The following is a 15,866-nucleotide window of genomic DNA, read 5'->3' on the forward strand; positions in this document are numbered from 1 at the left end:
TAAGTTGTAAGAAGTTATTTGGTTGATTTTTGTTTATAATTTTGCACAAAATAAACGACATGATTTTTAAACAATGGAGTCAGAAGTGCGTTCTAAAACAAACCTCCCGTTGCCACCCATGGCCTTTTCTTGGACTTTTTTGGTGTTTGGAACATAAAAGGCCGTGACACACATTATCCTAATGAAGGAACCATCAGAACAAGCGATACTAAGGGCCACTAAATGTGCAAGTTAATATCCTCTATACCAGGGGTGTGCAACTCCAGGCCTTGAGTGCAGGTTTTAGATATCACCCTGGGTCAGCACACCTGAATCAAATGATTAGTTTATTACCAGGCCTCTGGAGAACTTCACAACTTGTTCAGGAGGTCATTTAGCCATTTGAATCAGCTGTATTGGATCAAGGACACATCTAAAACCTCCAGCACATGAGGCCTGGAGTTGCTTACCCCTGTTCTATACTGTCTAAGGAGCTTGCAAAGAAAAGCGTCTGGACTTCTTTAAGTTGCTTGAAGATGTTTCACCTCTCGTCCGAGAAGCTTCTTCAGTTCTAAGGTCAAATGGTGGAGAGTCCCAGATTTAAACCTAGTGGGAGTTTCCCCCCACAGAGGGACAAAAGGACCCCCTGATGATCCTCTAATCGCCTGAGCCAAGGTGTGAAACTGGGTGTGGGTCCCAATCAGCCAGGGTTTCGGGGGAACTCATTGTGAAATCTGGCCCCACCTTATCATGCAAATTCCTGAGCTCAGATGGCCCAGGATGAGAGTGGGCGTTAAGGCGTCTGGGGAGGGAACTCAAAACCTGCTCTATACTGTTACACCACTACCTGCCTAAACAGGTGATTCCAGCCAAGCTTTCATGTTGTAAATTTGAAACTCATCAGATCAGGGAATGCTTTTCCAGTATTTTATCCTCTAGTTTTGGTGAGCGGGTGAAAAATGTAGCATCAGTTTCCTGTTCTTAGTTAGCAGGAGTGACAGCAGGTGAGGAACGGTGTTCTGCTGCCCATCTGCTCCACTGTCCAACATGTTGTGCATTCAGAGATGCTCTTCTGCACAGTTGGGTTGCAACGAGTGGTTGTTTGAATTAGCGTTGCCTTCCTATCAGCTTAAAGCAGTCTGATCATTGTCCTACGGCCTCTGGCATCAACAAGGCTTTTTCTCCCAGGGAGCTGCTGCTGTATTTTTTCTCTGACCATATTCTGTAAACCCTAAAAATGGTTGTGCAGGAAAATCCCAACAGATCAGCAGTTTCTGAACTTGCATCAGCCTGTCTGGTATCAAGAACCATGCCACATGTAAAATCACATTTCTGCCCCATTCTGATGCACGTTTTGAACTTCAGTAGGTCACCTCAACAGTGTCTACGTGCCTAAAACGTAGTTGCTGACATGTTATTAGATATTTGAATTAAAATGTGTACTTAACAAACCGGCTGTTGAATGCATGAACCACATCAAAAACGTTACAAACATCAAGACCTTTGTTGGCCGATGATCACATTCAGATATGTTGTGCTTTGTAAAATGACTCAATATGTCTGACACTGAGTATAACGTTTGCGTTTTCAATAGGAAAATGTTTCTTCTCAAAGATTTCTACATTTCTGAGCTCATAACACAGACCCGCTGGACTTGTGGCTTTAATCTACCCGCAACCTAAACTGCATTTTTTTGCTGCTGATGGATCGTTTTAGACCCAACATGACAGCAAAGACGTGCAATTGTTGAATGAAATGAGTACAGCACCTTTCATAGCTTGCTAATTTCCCTTTGGCTTCAAAATCAAATGATGACATTTCAATTATATTTTGTTCATAAAAAGGCGGCGATATAGTAATTTAAACAGACAGTCAATTATTCACAAACACAGGTGCACACAGAAGCACAGACATAGCAAACGGGGTTGCTGACTAATGCTGCATGTCATGTCTGCTTCTGTCCTCCGTGCATCTTTCCTAAATGCTGCTTGTGCACTGAAAACAGAGCAGTCTGCCTCAGGCTACACAGTGTAGCATCACGTGGTAATTCTTGTTACAGTTTAAATGGGCTAGTAGCGAATGACTTCAGAAGATCCAAATTTGATCAAAAATTGGGAGTTTTAACAATATCTTAAGATGTATCAGAGAAAAACAAATATGTCAGATGAGAATCGGCGATTAAATCAGTGGCACAGGTTTGAGTTCAAGTCTTTGGTGAGGCTGAAAAGTGCACAAAGCTGTTTTAGACTTATTTCTTCTGGATCGTTGCTCTATCTGGTCTCTGCAGACGTTATTATTGCAAAAGTAATATTTCCCCTGAGGTGACTCACATGTAATAAATCAGCAATTGGAGCTGTGCACGGGTATAGACCTAAATTGATTAGCTTCACTCCGTAAAGACGGAATACAGATGTAACCGCGTAACTATGGAAATAATGTGCAGTAATGAAAAATGAGCAGAGTCAGTTGTATCGCTGCAGCAAAGTCTAATTGGGTATTCAGATTTGAAGAGGCTTCATTGCTTTTGAAATCACTACCATGGAGCACAAGAAAGCCCTGAATGAGAGGAGACGCCGAGTGTCTGTTCTTTCTGTTAACATACAGGCAGATATTTTACTGCTTTGAACATTTCACTTTGGAGAAAATTGCTGACCTCATATCCTGAGACACATGCCAGCTCCCTGTGACTGCAGCCTTCTCTTTAGGCTTGTGATTTTTTTGATCTGTCTTGTTGTATAAATGCTCATGGTAGTTTGCTTTCACAGTAATCGCTGTGTCAAAACACAAGCTGGCTCCTCTGCAAGTGATTGTGTGAAAATTGTGTCAATTGGATAAGATTGTAGTTGTGTATAAACACTAAGAAATCCAAGCAGCCAAATTGCTAATTTTGTGAGAGTCAGTTCATCCATCTGTTGTCACTGATGCTCATCCGAGCTGATATCAGGTGAAAAGCCAAGTGCAGTCTGGACAGGTCAGCAGTCCATCACATCACTAATACAGAGAGAAGAACAACCACTGATCCACACCTTTACTTTAGCTGTTCTGCACAGAACGACCTGAGCTGACAAACAGGCTCAAAACCAACAACAATGAGCCAACAATGCTCACCACTTTCCCATTGTGCTCTCTGCCACTACTACTATAATATCTGTTCAGTACAAAATCACATACAAGCATATACAAAATTAACTGCCAAATAGCTAAGACCGAATGAAGCACTGAGCAGGCATCACTGCCCTCTTGTCTGACTGCAGGTTTGGCGCTTTTCTTCGATTTCTGTTGAAATCTCACTGAGAAAGCAAAATGTGCACCGATGTGGCCTTACACAGAATGAATGGAAATAAAGCACTCTGGTATACCGTTGGTTTTTAAATGTGCTATATAAATAAAGTTTCATTGTAATGTATATTTCAGTACCGCTTGGTGGTTAGTGGATGAGTGCCAGCAGACTAGTCAGCATCTTCCATGCAAACTAGCGATCAAAGCAATCAAAAGGAGGTTTTGGTCACCTGGTGACCACAAGCAGCTTCCAGAAACCCCTCACCAATCGGTGGGAGAATTCACATTTGTCCTGAGTGATCAGAGGTTGCCAGGTGGTGTTGGGTGGCCGGTCTGTAACTCTGTGTGACTGAGGCCTCCCATATGGAAAATATATATATAAATCTTATAAAGTTTGTATCTGTCTTGTTTGAAACTTGTATGAAAAGCACAGAAGAGCGAAAACAGATATAAGATCCCTTGAAAATTATATGAATGAAAATAAAACAACATATGAAAGTAATGAGAAAGTGGCCACTTTCATGAGTAAATCATATAAGCCTATGATTCACTATATGAAGCAAGTTTTTCCTATTTCTTTTGCATATGGGCTGCTGATCCGATGTGGAAGGTTTCTTAGGAATAGCACGCAAAACTGCAGCTAATTTTGTGTAGTGTCCCTTTAAATGACAATAAATTTTACATTCTCAAAGTAATTTAAGTGATTTCTCCCCCTGAAGAGACATATTATCTTAATTGATTTATCTGGTATGTTTGCAGCTTACTTAACCTCATGAGAAGCAGGGCTCAGAATCGAGAAAGCTGCAATAGAAAAACACTCGCGTATACTATAAATCTTGCACTAATATTTAAGCCCTGTGTGTGTGTGTGTGTGTGTGTGTGTGTGTGTGTGTGTGTGTGTGTGTGTGTGTGTGTGTGTGTGTGTGTGTGTGTGTTTTGTTACCATTTCAGAAAATCCACCCCGCCAGCTCACATTAAAGCACAAACAGGCATGGCTGTGTAGAACTGATTATTCCCAGAGACATTATTCTTCTTCTCACCCGGCAGCAGAACAAACTCGCTGATCCTTCACTCGCATAAATAACCCAGCTTACTGGACTGCTCACCCCCCTCAAACCGCCATGCCTGCCTTTCAGCCCACAGTCCATTTGAAATGCACTTTTGCGCTTTTCACAACAACGAACAAAAACAGCCTGTGAAAGTGACGGGTGGGCAGGAAAAGCTGTGCATGCCTGGTATTTCTGATGTGTGGGGAGCGGCCGACAAACCACCTCTGACTGGTAAATGTAGGTCAGGCCACAAGGCGGTAGGGTCAAAGTCTTCTTACAACGATGCCCGCGAGTTGTTTGGATGTACAAAAATAAGATTAAAAACGAATAATTACATCCACCTTTAGAATTTTTCTTTTCCTCTTGACTTAATTTTACACGAAAAACAGTGAGACTAATTTTTGTAATGCTGGAACAGCAACAGCTATCGTTCAAGCAATGACTGGAAAATGTCTTTAAAAAAAACAAACCTCAGCTCTGAATGAGTACAATACTTATTTTAAGACTATGGTCCATGCTGTCCCTTTTAAATTACAGGATGAAAGTTATCGTATGTGATCAAACTAATAATGGAACAAAACACTTCTTTGGACAGTTTTACATGGAGCCTCCTCAAAGAGCGAGACACTTCTGTTCTCACACTTGACCTCTAAAAGCATCTGAGACAATCTATAACAAGATGGAGAACAAGCACTCAGTTATGAGCACGCTAATCTTTGCTACTAGCTTGAAAGCTGCAAGTTAAGGAGCCATTTTTATAGAGAGCCTGAAGGCTCCCTACTAATCCCCACTAAGTGTTGTCATGCAGGCCATGTTTCAGACTTTGTCAGATGCCATCACCGTCTCTCCTGGCATTGATGCCTTGACAAATCACCTGCAGCAGCATTAGACAAAGTAATGTCGGCTTATGACCTCGGCTTATGACCTACCAAGTGCATGTTTCAGGCTTGTGAGTGATAGAATTAACTTCCTCTAGATTTGTGTTTCTTATTTGCTGATAACATTCATGCACTAAAAATGACCTCGTAAGGGCACTAAAAATATTACATTGGTTACATTTAAACTTGTTTTTGGTTGAAATATCTCTGCACACTGACAAATGTTGAGCTGAGAGTGACACCCCTGTCTTAACAATGTGATAATCGGATGCAACATGGCACCTTCTGGATAGATGAATCCCCCAAAAGGCTTTTTAAAAATGTAATTTATTAACACCCAGACAGTCAGTTACCAGTACACAGTGTTGGGAAGGTTACTTTTAAAATGTATTCCATTACAGAATACAGAATACATGCCCCAAAATGTATTCTGTAACGTATTCCGTTACGTTACTCAATGAGAGTAACGTAACGGAATACTTTGGATTACTTAATATATTATCATGCTGTTTACATTTACATGAATGTACTATTGCTGTGATTTATTACTGTTACTGAAGGTCCGCGGCTCCGAACCGTAGTAAAGGGACCTCTGGCTAATACGGTGGGTTCTGTGTCGGCTCGTAGCCGAAAACTAGCTTTACTTTGTTGTCTGGGTCAACTTTGCTAGCGAGAGACAGAGAGAGGCGTTGAAAGGCTGCTCCAAAGCAACTTATTGTTTTTGGAGGAAAACACGAACACGGTGTACAGTCGAGTCTTAATAGCTTACTTATAACTGGGCTCGTCAGGCACTCTTCTTGGCTGCAGTGGTTATTATTATATCTACATGCTTCCAGCTCCCGTTTTTGCTCGATGACAGCTCGTACTTTTCCTTTTTCTCCCTCCCTCGCTCACAGACACATAACGGGTATGGCAGTCCATTCTCCCTGCAGCACGGACTACACTGCCCATGATGCTACATTCTTTAGAGCTAAACCTGTAGCATTCTGCCTATTAGCTTAGCACAACAACAACAAAAAGGCCTCTCTGACCCAGGAAACACGCAGAGAGAGAGCGGCACCCTGTAACCATGGCGACCGTAACGCTGCCGCCTGGAACAACAGAACGTAGCTGTCAAACAAAACCCAAACAGTCCTGACCCGCCACAATATGAAACAGGGAGGTACCGCCGTGTAATCCATTTATTTCAACAAAGTAACTGTATTCTAAATACCACCTTTTTAAACAGTAACTGTAACGGAATACAGTTACTCATATTTTGTATTTTAAATACGTAACGGCGGTACATGTATTCCGTTACTCCCCAACACTGCCAGTACACTGGTAAGCTAGCTGACTACATGGCATTGCCAGCTTATTCAGGCCAAATTGACAGATAGCATACAACAAATAAAGCTTAGTTTGGTTTAGAAAAGGCTAGAAACATGATTTCAGCTCCTGTGCTCTGTAAAGGAAAGTGTAAATGGGGACGTATCTGTGGCACTTTGTCTACATTTGTTTAGACAAAAATACTCGAAGAAGTTTAAAGATCATCTCAAATCAAAATGTGCATTTATTTTTAAACTGTGCAAATCAGTGGCAAGTATGGCATTCATCTTCATTAAATAATGACCACTGATAATCTGCTGTACTTGAAGGTTGTTCCTGGAAATCGCCTCCCTGAGGTAATAAAGGAGAGGTGTTTAATAGCTATGTTCTCAGTAAAGGACGAAGACCACCTGCATGGGGAACGCGAGGACGGACATTGTCTCAGCACTTAATTGTCCATAATAAAATTATTTCAATATGTCACAATTCATCATCTAAACAGGGAATATATTGCTTTCATTTATGAGCGAAGCTTCTTCAAGCGAGCGCCGCTCATGTAAATGAAAGATGGAGTTTAATATGAGCTCTCTGCAGGACAATGAATAAGATTTGATCCTTATACAACTGAAATAACTCTGTTAATCAGCTTATAAATACTCCAATTAATTCCTCACTAATAATAGCGCTAAAGGAATATGTGAACTTTTTAGATATTTTATGCTTCCTCCTGGGGAACGAAGTTCATCACTCAAAATGTAGCTGGAAACACTGGGCTTGCTTTTCTTAGCATAAATACTGAAACAAAGTGAGACAGATAATGTTCTTTGCTCATCCACAATCAGCAAACCTACATATCTGAAGGTAATTTCCCTCAACGGTAATCCAACAGCAGAAATCCGTCTGGTGTGACTTGATCAGTGGAGCGGGGGAAGAGGTAAAATAATGAGTTGGACTGATGATGGATCAAGGCTTTTCTGTGAGTCAGGACTGTAGCGTTGTCAGGTTTCCGGTTATTGTCCGTGTGCAGGCAGACGGAGAGAAAGGACCCAAAATGCAGGACTCGGAGGCAGACAAACTCAAAAGACTCAGCGTTATTGCTGATAGCAACAGAACAGGAACCTCACTAAACTGGGAATACAAAAACTGAACTCGCTAGGCAGGCGAGCAGACAGAACACACAGTTAACATGAGAGTAGAAGACGTTAACGACACGCTGGGCTTAAATACACTGAGGGAGTCGTCAAGGAATTAGAGACAGAAGAGGAACACAGCTGGGAGAATAAGGCCCAACGAGACAGGGAGAGCAAAGCTGGAACACTGACATCAGACAGGAACAAGAACCTTCAAAGTAAAACAGGAAACAAAACACACTTTACTAAGACACTAGACTTGACACTGACCAAAACCTACTAAATAATAATCATAATCAAAACAGTATCACCGATTAATCAAATCATAAATCATAATCTAGAAAAACACCAAAACACGAGAAACAGAAAGCCGGGTCAACATGACACAGAGCTGTGACAGTTATGTCTTTAGGATAATGAGGTGTTCACAAAGTAGCCCTGTGCTCACAGCTATGACTCAAGTGTCCAGGTGCTCGTGTACAGGAGAGCTCCATGGTGGATCTGCCCAGTCTGAGTATGCCAATTATGTGCTCGACATAAAACTCCCGCATGACTTCCATAAAACCTCCAGGAGAGAACAGATGCTATCACCAATTACCATATCCTGGATTCAATGTGACTGTTGAACTACTACTTTAAACAGCCAATCAGCTATGAGTATTATTGTTACAATAAATAATAGAATATGTATCTATATAAATGATATGTTAAATAATATAAAAACATTGAAAGAACACTAAAAGCAAGTAACAACAATATGCAGATTATTTTCTGTAGCTCTTGGAAGAAGAATCTCCTTTTGGTACGCCTGCACTGCACGACTGAGACGACATTATGAGGTCTGTTTCTACACTTGGCTCAGGGCAGGTACGCTCCACAAAATAAGGAAACTGTGAGTTACTGCTTACATGCAAACACACAAAAATCATTCTAACATTAGCTGTGTTAGCTAATATTAGAAGAAAGTAAAATGCTACTTTGATTTACTGCAAGAAAATCAAAGTACTACCTTCATCCACACTCACTGAAGCAACATAGAGAGAAAAATCACACAAAGCTGCACTGATTCAGCTCTGCTGCTCCTTCGGGGCCACAGATTTAGCGAGCGGATAGCACATTAAATTCAAACCCCTGTCCTCTCCCCTCGGGCAGGTCGCAGCTGCCGTGCTTAACAACTTTTTATGGTGGAAACCTTGCAACACACAAAAAGCACCAATCTCAAATCCCAGCCCACTCCATCTTCTTGTTGTGGTTGTAGTTGCTGCTGTGCAAGCCCCCAGCTGCCTATTATGTCACAGAAGCATTAGGTGTGCAAATGTCAGGGGAGTGGGATAGTTACCCTTCCCGAGGCCAACGGCTTTTGTTCATGTGACACCATCTGGTCTTGGCCTCTGTCAGGTCCAGTGTCAGATGTACGGCTATAATATGAGATGATTGTGCTGTATTATGGATAAGAGGAGTGAGCGAGCGTTTGGGTTTTTTTGTTTTGTTTTGTGTTTTGGTGATTAAGGGTCAGAGAGGTTCCTCTGTCTGGTGCACAGTTCTCCACGGAGGCTGAATCACCATGCTGGGAGGTGTCAGGTTGCTGGGATTACTGAACCGTGGGTGAAACCTCCCGGTGTGACATTCGTACGAGCTCGTGCAAACCCAAACACACATTTCCTTTCTTTTTTTACTATATCTGGTGGTTCCCTTTGTTTATTTTCTTTCTCTTTATATCTGACTGTTCATCTGTCTCATATACACCCACACAAAGACAAACACATAAATAAATATATACACTGTATAAAACCACACACTTGGCACAGGCTGAGGAGGCCACTCGCAGAGGTCTTAGAATAAATTGAAAATGTCCCAGTGGCAATCAGGCACGCTTTTGGTCATGCTTATTGAGGCTGTGAGCTAAGAACTCTCTTGAGTCTTTGCAGAAAAAGTAAAGCAAGTTTTACTCATATAAACCTAGAAGGAGATCTATCTGCTCGTGAAAGAAAGCAGGTAAACACACGGCTGAGAGCCGTTTAAGTCTTAAATTGAACGGCTGCAGCCTGGAATCAGACGCGTAACTGAATAAATACAGACGACACCAACTCCCCAACACTCAGACACAAACAAGACAGACACATGAAATTACGTCTGCATCCTGCAGATGCCCTTGCAAAGCCGGATGTTGAGGAAAAAGAACATGCACTGCAGAAATTTTGAGAGCGTGAAGCGTGACCAGACCCCAACAGACTCAGTTTGAGACAAAGATTGTTTGTTTGTTTGTTTACTAATGAAATGTTTTCACATATGTTATAAAACTCTGTAATCTCCAATTATCTCTATATTTTATATAGATTACAAGAACCCTGACGTTTGAAGCCCTGTTGCAACCCTAATCTGTTTTCAGTGTTTGGAAGGTTACTTTTAAAATGTATTCCATTACAGATTACAGATTACATGCCCCAAAATGTATTCTGTAACGTATTCCGTTACGTTACTCAATGAGAGTAACGTATTCTGAATACTTTGGATTACTTAATATATTATCATGCTGTTTACAACTACATGAATGTACTATTGCTGTGATTTATTACTGTTACTGAAGGTCCGCGGCTCCGAACCGTAGTAAAGGGACCTCTGGCTAATACGGTGGGTTCTGTGTCGGGCTAGTAGCTGAAAACTAGCTTTACTTTGTTGTCTGGGTCAACTTTGCTAGCGAGAGACAGAGAGAGGCGTTGAACGGCTGCTCCAAAGGAACTAATTGTTTTTGGAGGAAAACACCAACACGGTGTACAGTCGAGTCTTAATAGCTTACTTACAACTGGGCTCGTCAGGCTCTCTTCTTGGCTGCAGTGGTTATTATTATATTTACAAGCTTCCAGCTCCCGTTTTTGCTCGATGACAGCTCGTACTTTTCCTTTTTCTCCCTCCCTCGCTCACAGACACATAACGTGTATGGCAGTCCATTCTCCCTGCAGCACGGACTACACTGCCTATGATGCTAGCATTCTGCCTATTAGCTTAGCACAACAACAACAACAACAGGCGCTCTCTCACCCAGGAAACACGCAGAGAGAGAGTCACCCTGTAACCATGGCAACCGTAACGCTGCCGCCTGGAACAACAGAACGTAGCTGTCAAACAAAACCCAAACAGTCCTGACCCGCCACAATATGAAACAGGGAAGTACCGCCGTGTAATCCATTTATTTCAACAAAGTAACTGTATCCTAAATACCACCTTTTTAAACGGTAACTGTAACGGAATACAGTTACTCATATTTTGTATTTTAAATACGTAACGGCGGTACATGTATTCCGTTACTCCCCAACACTGTCTGTTTTTTAAGACTCGGTCACTGTTAAATGATTGCAAACTTCTTCTGTATTGGTAACCATCTATGCCATGACAGCACAGCACAAAGAGTGATCTGTGTGAAAACAAATACCAGTGTAATACCTGTCATGTAATATGTAATTTCCATAGCAGTGCAATCCAACATGTTTTCACCTTACCTGTGAAAGGTGGCCATTTTTATTACATTTAAAATCAATAAATCAATAAAAAACAATTCCAGCACCTTTGATACCTCGTGTTCTTTATTACAACAATATAATGGACCCCCTCGTAACTTTTACCCATGCTGTCTGAAGGTATTTCCATTTTATGGTTCTTAATGATTATATTTCACCGCATTATACTGCTGAAGTCAGTTACTAAGAACATTTCTCATATTTTGAAGATGCTACATGATTTAGCAAAATAACCGTTTGAAACTAGTTGGCAGTGTTTTGTTATTTGTAAATCGGTCGTCCAGCCTGGGTACAGAGTGAAAGACTAATCAAGCTACCATTTAGTAACTGGCTCCCTCCCAAGTTCCCCTCAGGATAACTGGTGCTCGCGTCTCACGGTTTTATCTGGAAAATGAATCATGGGAAGTCTTCAGGCTGAAATGATCGCAATCTTTTCTCAAATTTGAAAGGGTAAGAGCCCGGCTCGCTGGCTGGGAGCAAATGCAGAACTGTGTGCGAAGAAGTGTTTATAAAGAATTACAGAGGACTTCGTATTGATTTATGAGTAGCTGGTGCGACCCAAACTATGATTTAAACTGGAGTAAAATAGCATAACAATACATCCCCATTATGTGTGCATTTAGTGGAGGAATGAACAATGTTTATCCAAAAGATATTCCCTGAATTTATGTTCTGATGATAGCTGTGTTAAAGACATTAAACATTAACCTCCTGAACAAAAAGCACCACTGACTTTTTATCAAGACATCATGGGTGGTGCTAACTTTTGGTTAGCCTAAAAGTCAGGTTTGTCCTGCTTGACCCTGGTTTATCCAGGTTATTCCAGGTATCCTGTAATTTGTCACCTGCCTGTTGTATAGTTATTCTTAAACATAAGAACAAGAACATGAGGATATGTGGACAGCACTGCCCAGTATATCCAAAATCTCCCACAAAAAAGCTAGCTAAATCTAAGCTAGCTTTAGATTTAGCTAAATCTAAGTTAGCTTTAGATTTAGCACGTTTAATACGTATACATATGAAATCATTCAGCCACTCCTGGTGCCCTTTAAATTGGGTATTTTCATCACAGAAGAGACCAACTCTGACAAGGATAATACAGTTTATTAGAGAGAACAGTTGTTAAAGCCCAAAATTAAAGCAGTTGTTTGGTATTTGAGTAAAATCCCAGAAAAAAACTCTCTAACTAATAAAAGCTTGATATAGCTTCACCTTGTTCAACTTTACCCACTGACAGTACATAAGTAAAAACACCACTTCTAAATTTGTGACCTTTTATATGTTGTTAAGGAGGCGTTTACTCCAAAAGCTCAACATCAAGTCATCAAACACTTTGCAGAAGTGACACTGAGATCATGTGACCAGTGTAGCTTGATCTTTTATTTATGATGGTTTCAATTACATGTCAAAGATCATAACAGTGGCTTTAATAAGTGAAGATTACCTTCCTGAACAAAAATGGCAATTTTTCTGCAATCATCCAGCAACAATTGATTTTGTTATCGAGGGAGCCTGGGAGGAGCTAGGATCTTCTGGGTTTGCCTACAGCATTATTACAGCAAATCACCGCAGGGGCCGTGGCTCCAGGTTTGTCCTGTAATTTGCCTTTATGTCAGAGAGTGCTCTTATTCTTAAACATTGCATTTAATTAGTTCTCCTTTATATAAGAAGCACAAATTGTTTTCATGCAGAAGTAGACACCAAACCAGACTGGAAACGGCTCCAGATTTTGTACCATCTGTCTTATTTTGCTGTATACGACTCTGTGTGTGTGTGTGTGTATATGTCAAACTGATGTTACGCTGACTGAAATGCATGTACACACCAGCAGATGCAGCCATCTCATATTCAGTTTCTCGTATCTGAGGCTTGTAATCATACATTCTCCGCCTGCTGCAGTAGCTCTATGTCTTAACTTAACTCTCAAACTGAAATCTCCACACAAGAGCAAACTCTCTCTCTCTCTCTCACACACACACACACACACACACACATCCATAACATCTACCTTCCCTTTGGGTCTCATAGTATCAGCTCGGGAAAAACTAGTGAGCTCGGGAAAAGCAGCGAGTGAGACAGAGTGCAGCCAGACTCCTAAATCCTTGCCAGCTTTACTTGAGCTTCATTCATTATGAACGACCTGTCCTGTTCATGTTATATTTATAAAAATGAGAAAACGGGACACCTCTTTTCACTCTATTCCCAACAGAAGGATGGATTGCACTCACTAAGCTCCTTCAGACACTAACAGGAGTGGTGTTTGCCACAAATCAAGTTGAGTTGTGCAGTTAAATGACCTTAAAAGTCCATTAATGATGAATGAGTTAAATTCATTCACCCTGCCAGCATTTCATTGCTGTAGGATACAAGCAGTCAGTCACTAATGAAAAACAAAACACTGACCTCCTAGAGACATCAATATACTGCGGCACCCCGCTTAACCACCGCTGAGATACTATGCATCTCGGTAAAGCCCCTCACTGCGAGTGCAGATGGAAGAATCAGTTATGAATTCATCATCTTCACATTAGAGCTGTAGTCAAAACATACGTCAGGCTAATTAGATGCACAGAAAACTCATCAGTGTAAACTACAGCATTTGGGATGTAGCATGCTCAGCTGCTCAGCTCTGACTACACCTGCTTGCTTCGACAGCTAGATTACACATGCTTTAAATATGTGTGCAGAGATTTTGCAAAGAGTTGCAAGTATAAAGCAATTTTTTTCTTGCATCTTCACTAGTCATCTTGATTGTTTTTTAAAAAAGTGGGAGTAGTACTCTAATCGTGTCCCACTGATGCAAAGAGGAATCCCTTAAAAGTCCCATATCACCCACACCTCCTGCTCCTTCCACCTTTCCTCCTGCCTCCTTTCCCTCCACCTTACCTGTTCAGCTGCCTCTGGGTCCAAGTGGGTGTCCAGTAGAGGGACGGTGAACTGTATCTTCCTCGGGCTTCCAGTTTCCATGGTGGCACTGTCTGTCAGAGAGGAAAACGGGAGGAAGAAGGGGATGATCGAGAAAGGAGAATCCGTACGAAACCAGGAGGATAAAGAGCTGAAAAATAAGTGAGCTCCAGCTTATTAAAAAAGAATCAGATTGTTTGAGTTTCTGTCTGACTCTTTTCTGTTCTTTACTTTTGCCTTTAAACACACTTTCCCCTAATTGCCTTGTTGTTTTGTGCCACCCGGTCTTTAATGATTTTCCCTATCTTCAACACCTGCTAGTGTCTCTATTCTATCTTCCCTCTCTGTCTCTCCAGGCTCTCAATGCTCAAGCAAGGGCATTCTCCGCAAGGAACACCTCTCCTTCACTCTCATTCGCTTTCACATCAAGTCCCACCCTCTTTTCACGTTTCTTTCCGTCTTCATTGGCTGTCTGAGCTCAGGGTTGTTCTGCAGCAGCCCCTGCACAGGCGAGAGAGCGAGGATGACAAAGGCATGCTCTCTCGAAGGGTTGAAACGGGTTGGATTTATCCAGCCTCTTCTTCATGAGTATTTTTAAAATCACCTGCCTACACATGCTTAAAAACAGCCTACGCTGTATTTTAGATACAAGTGGTCTCATTCAGAATGAGGTCAATACAAGCTGACATCTACACATATATAAATGTGTTTGTTGGTTTATTTAACACATGCACAGTTTGCATTACTGAGCAGCTCTGTGCGTAGTCCCTACACAGATGGTATAGTTACCTGGGAATCATGCAGTGTAATGCAATTCTGAGTCAATATTGACCATGTGAGAGAATAATCTGAGCTTATAAAAATAAAAACATATCGTTGTGCACACTAAGCAGTTCTTTATTTGCTGTGATGTTTTACACAAAAAGGTTTTTCTCAGACTTCTGCAGTTTTCTGCCTTTTGTTTGATACGTCCTGATGTAGGAACAGTTTGAGGTGTGTGTGTTCTGTTTTTGATGATTTCTTTGTTCATCACTGGCCAGGCTTGTCCTGTCTGACGCCTGGCCAGCACAAGCTTTATTGATTGTCTCTTAGCCCCAGTGTCCCCACACCACATGTCCACTGGGCCCCGATACCTGACACCAGCCAAGGAGCATACGGTGTGTCAAATGTGCAGTGCTTTTTGGGAGTGAAATAAATATCAAGCGTGACGCCTTTAAACTCTGCTCTGTTTTAGGATACATTTCAAGCAGGCGTGAAGAGCAAACTAAACTTTAACTCCACACTAAATATGAAAATTCTTAATATTTCTGATGTACAGTCTAGTGGAAGAAAGCACTCTCACTGTTTCAAAAGACCATGCAATATCTTTTTACGCATCCATCGCATTTCCATTTTAGCGTGAACGGTTCATCCAGAAACAGCAGACAACAAAGGAGTGAAGCAGGAGTGAAGCAGGCACACGGGAAGCACCATTTGCATCTTTTACAATAACATTTGTATTTTGCTATAATTCCTCATTTTAAATGCTTTAGGTTGGATAATAGTCACTCAAAAAGTCTAAACATTGAGAATATTTTGGTAAATAATCACATCTTTTTTTTAAAAAAAAATCATGTAAAAATGAATAAAAACAACAGAATTCTCTGTTTTCTTGCTGTGGTGGGATTGCATATTTTTTGTCATGTAGCTGGTAGTAAAGGAGTGAGAGCAATAATAAAAAGCTGCCAACGTAATTTGAGCTTTTACTGAAAAATGTCTCTGTCATCAAAGCAGAAAACAGTGTTAATAAGGGGCGGTGTGCTCTATGTGAGTGTGTTTGTGAGA

At 41.2% G+C, this 15,866-nt stretch overlaps 1 protein-coding gene across 1 annotated transcript in view; it reads right to left on the bottom strand.

Moving 5' to 3' along the window:
- LOC102792220 (protein phosphatase 1 regulatory subunit 1A-like) overlaps positions 1-14,393 on the bottom strand; it is a 38,531-nt gene extending 24,138 nt beyond the window's left edge. The window contains exon 1 of the mRNA XM_087841066.1: positions 14,025-14,393. Coding sequence (XP_087697192.1) covers positions 14,025-14,105 — 81 coding nt within the window. The 5' untranslated portion in view covers positions 14,106-14,393. The remainder of the gene's footprint in view (positions 1-14,024) is intronic.
- Between the last annotated feature and the right edge of the window lie 1,473 nt (positions 14,394-15,866).

This window comes from Neolamprologus brichardi, chromosome 5 (genome assembly GCF_056152115.1).
Source record: "Neolamprologus brichardi isolate AB-2024 chromosome 5, ASM5615211v1, whole genome shotgun sequence".
Taxonomy (NCBI): Eukaryota; Metazoa; Chordata; class Actinopteri; order Cichliformes; family Cichlidae; genus Neolamprologus; species Neolamprologus brichardi.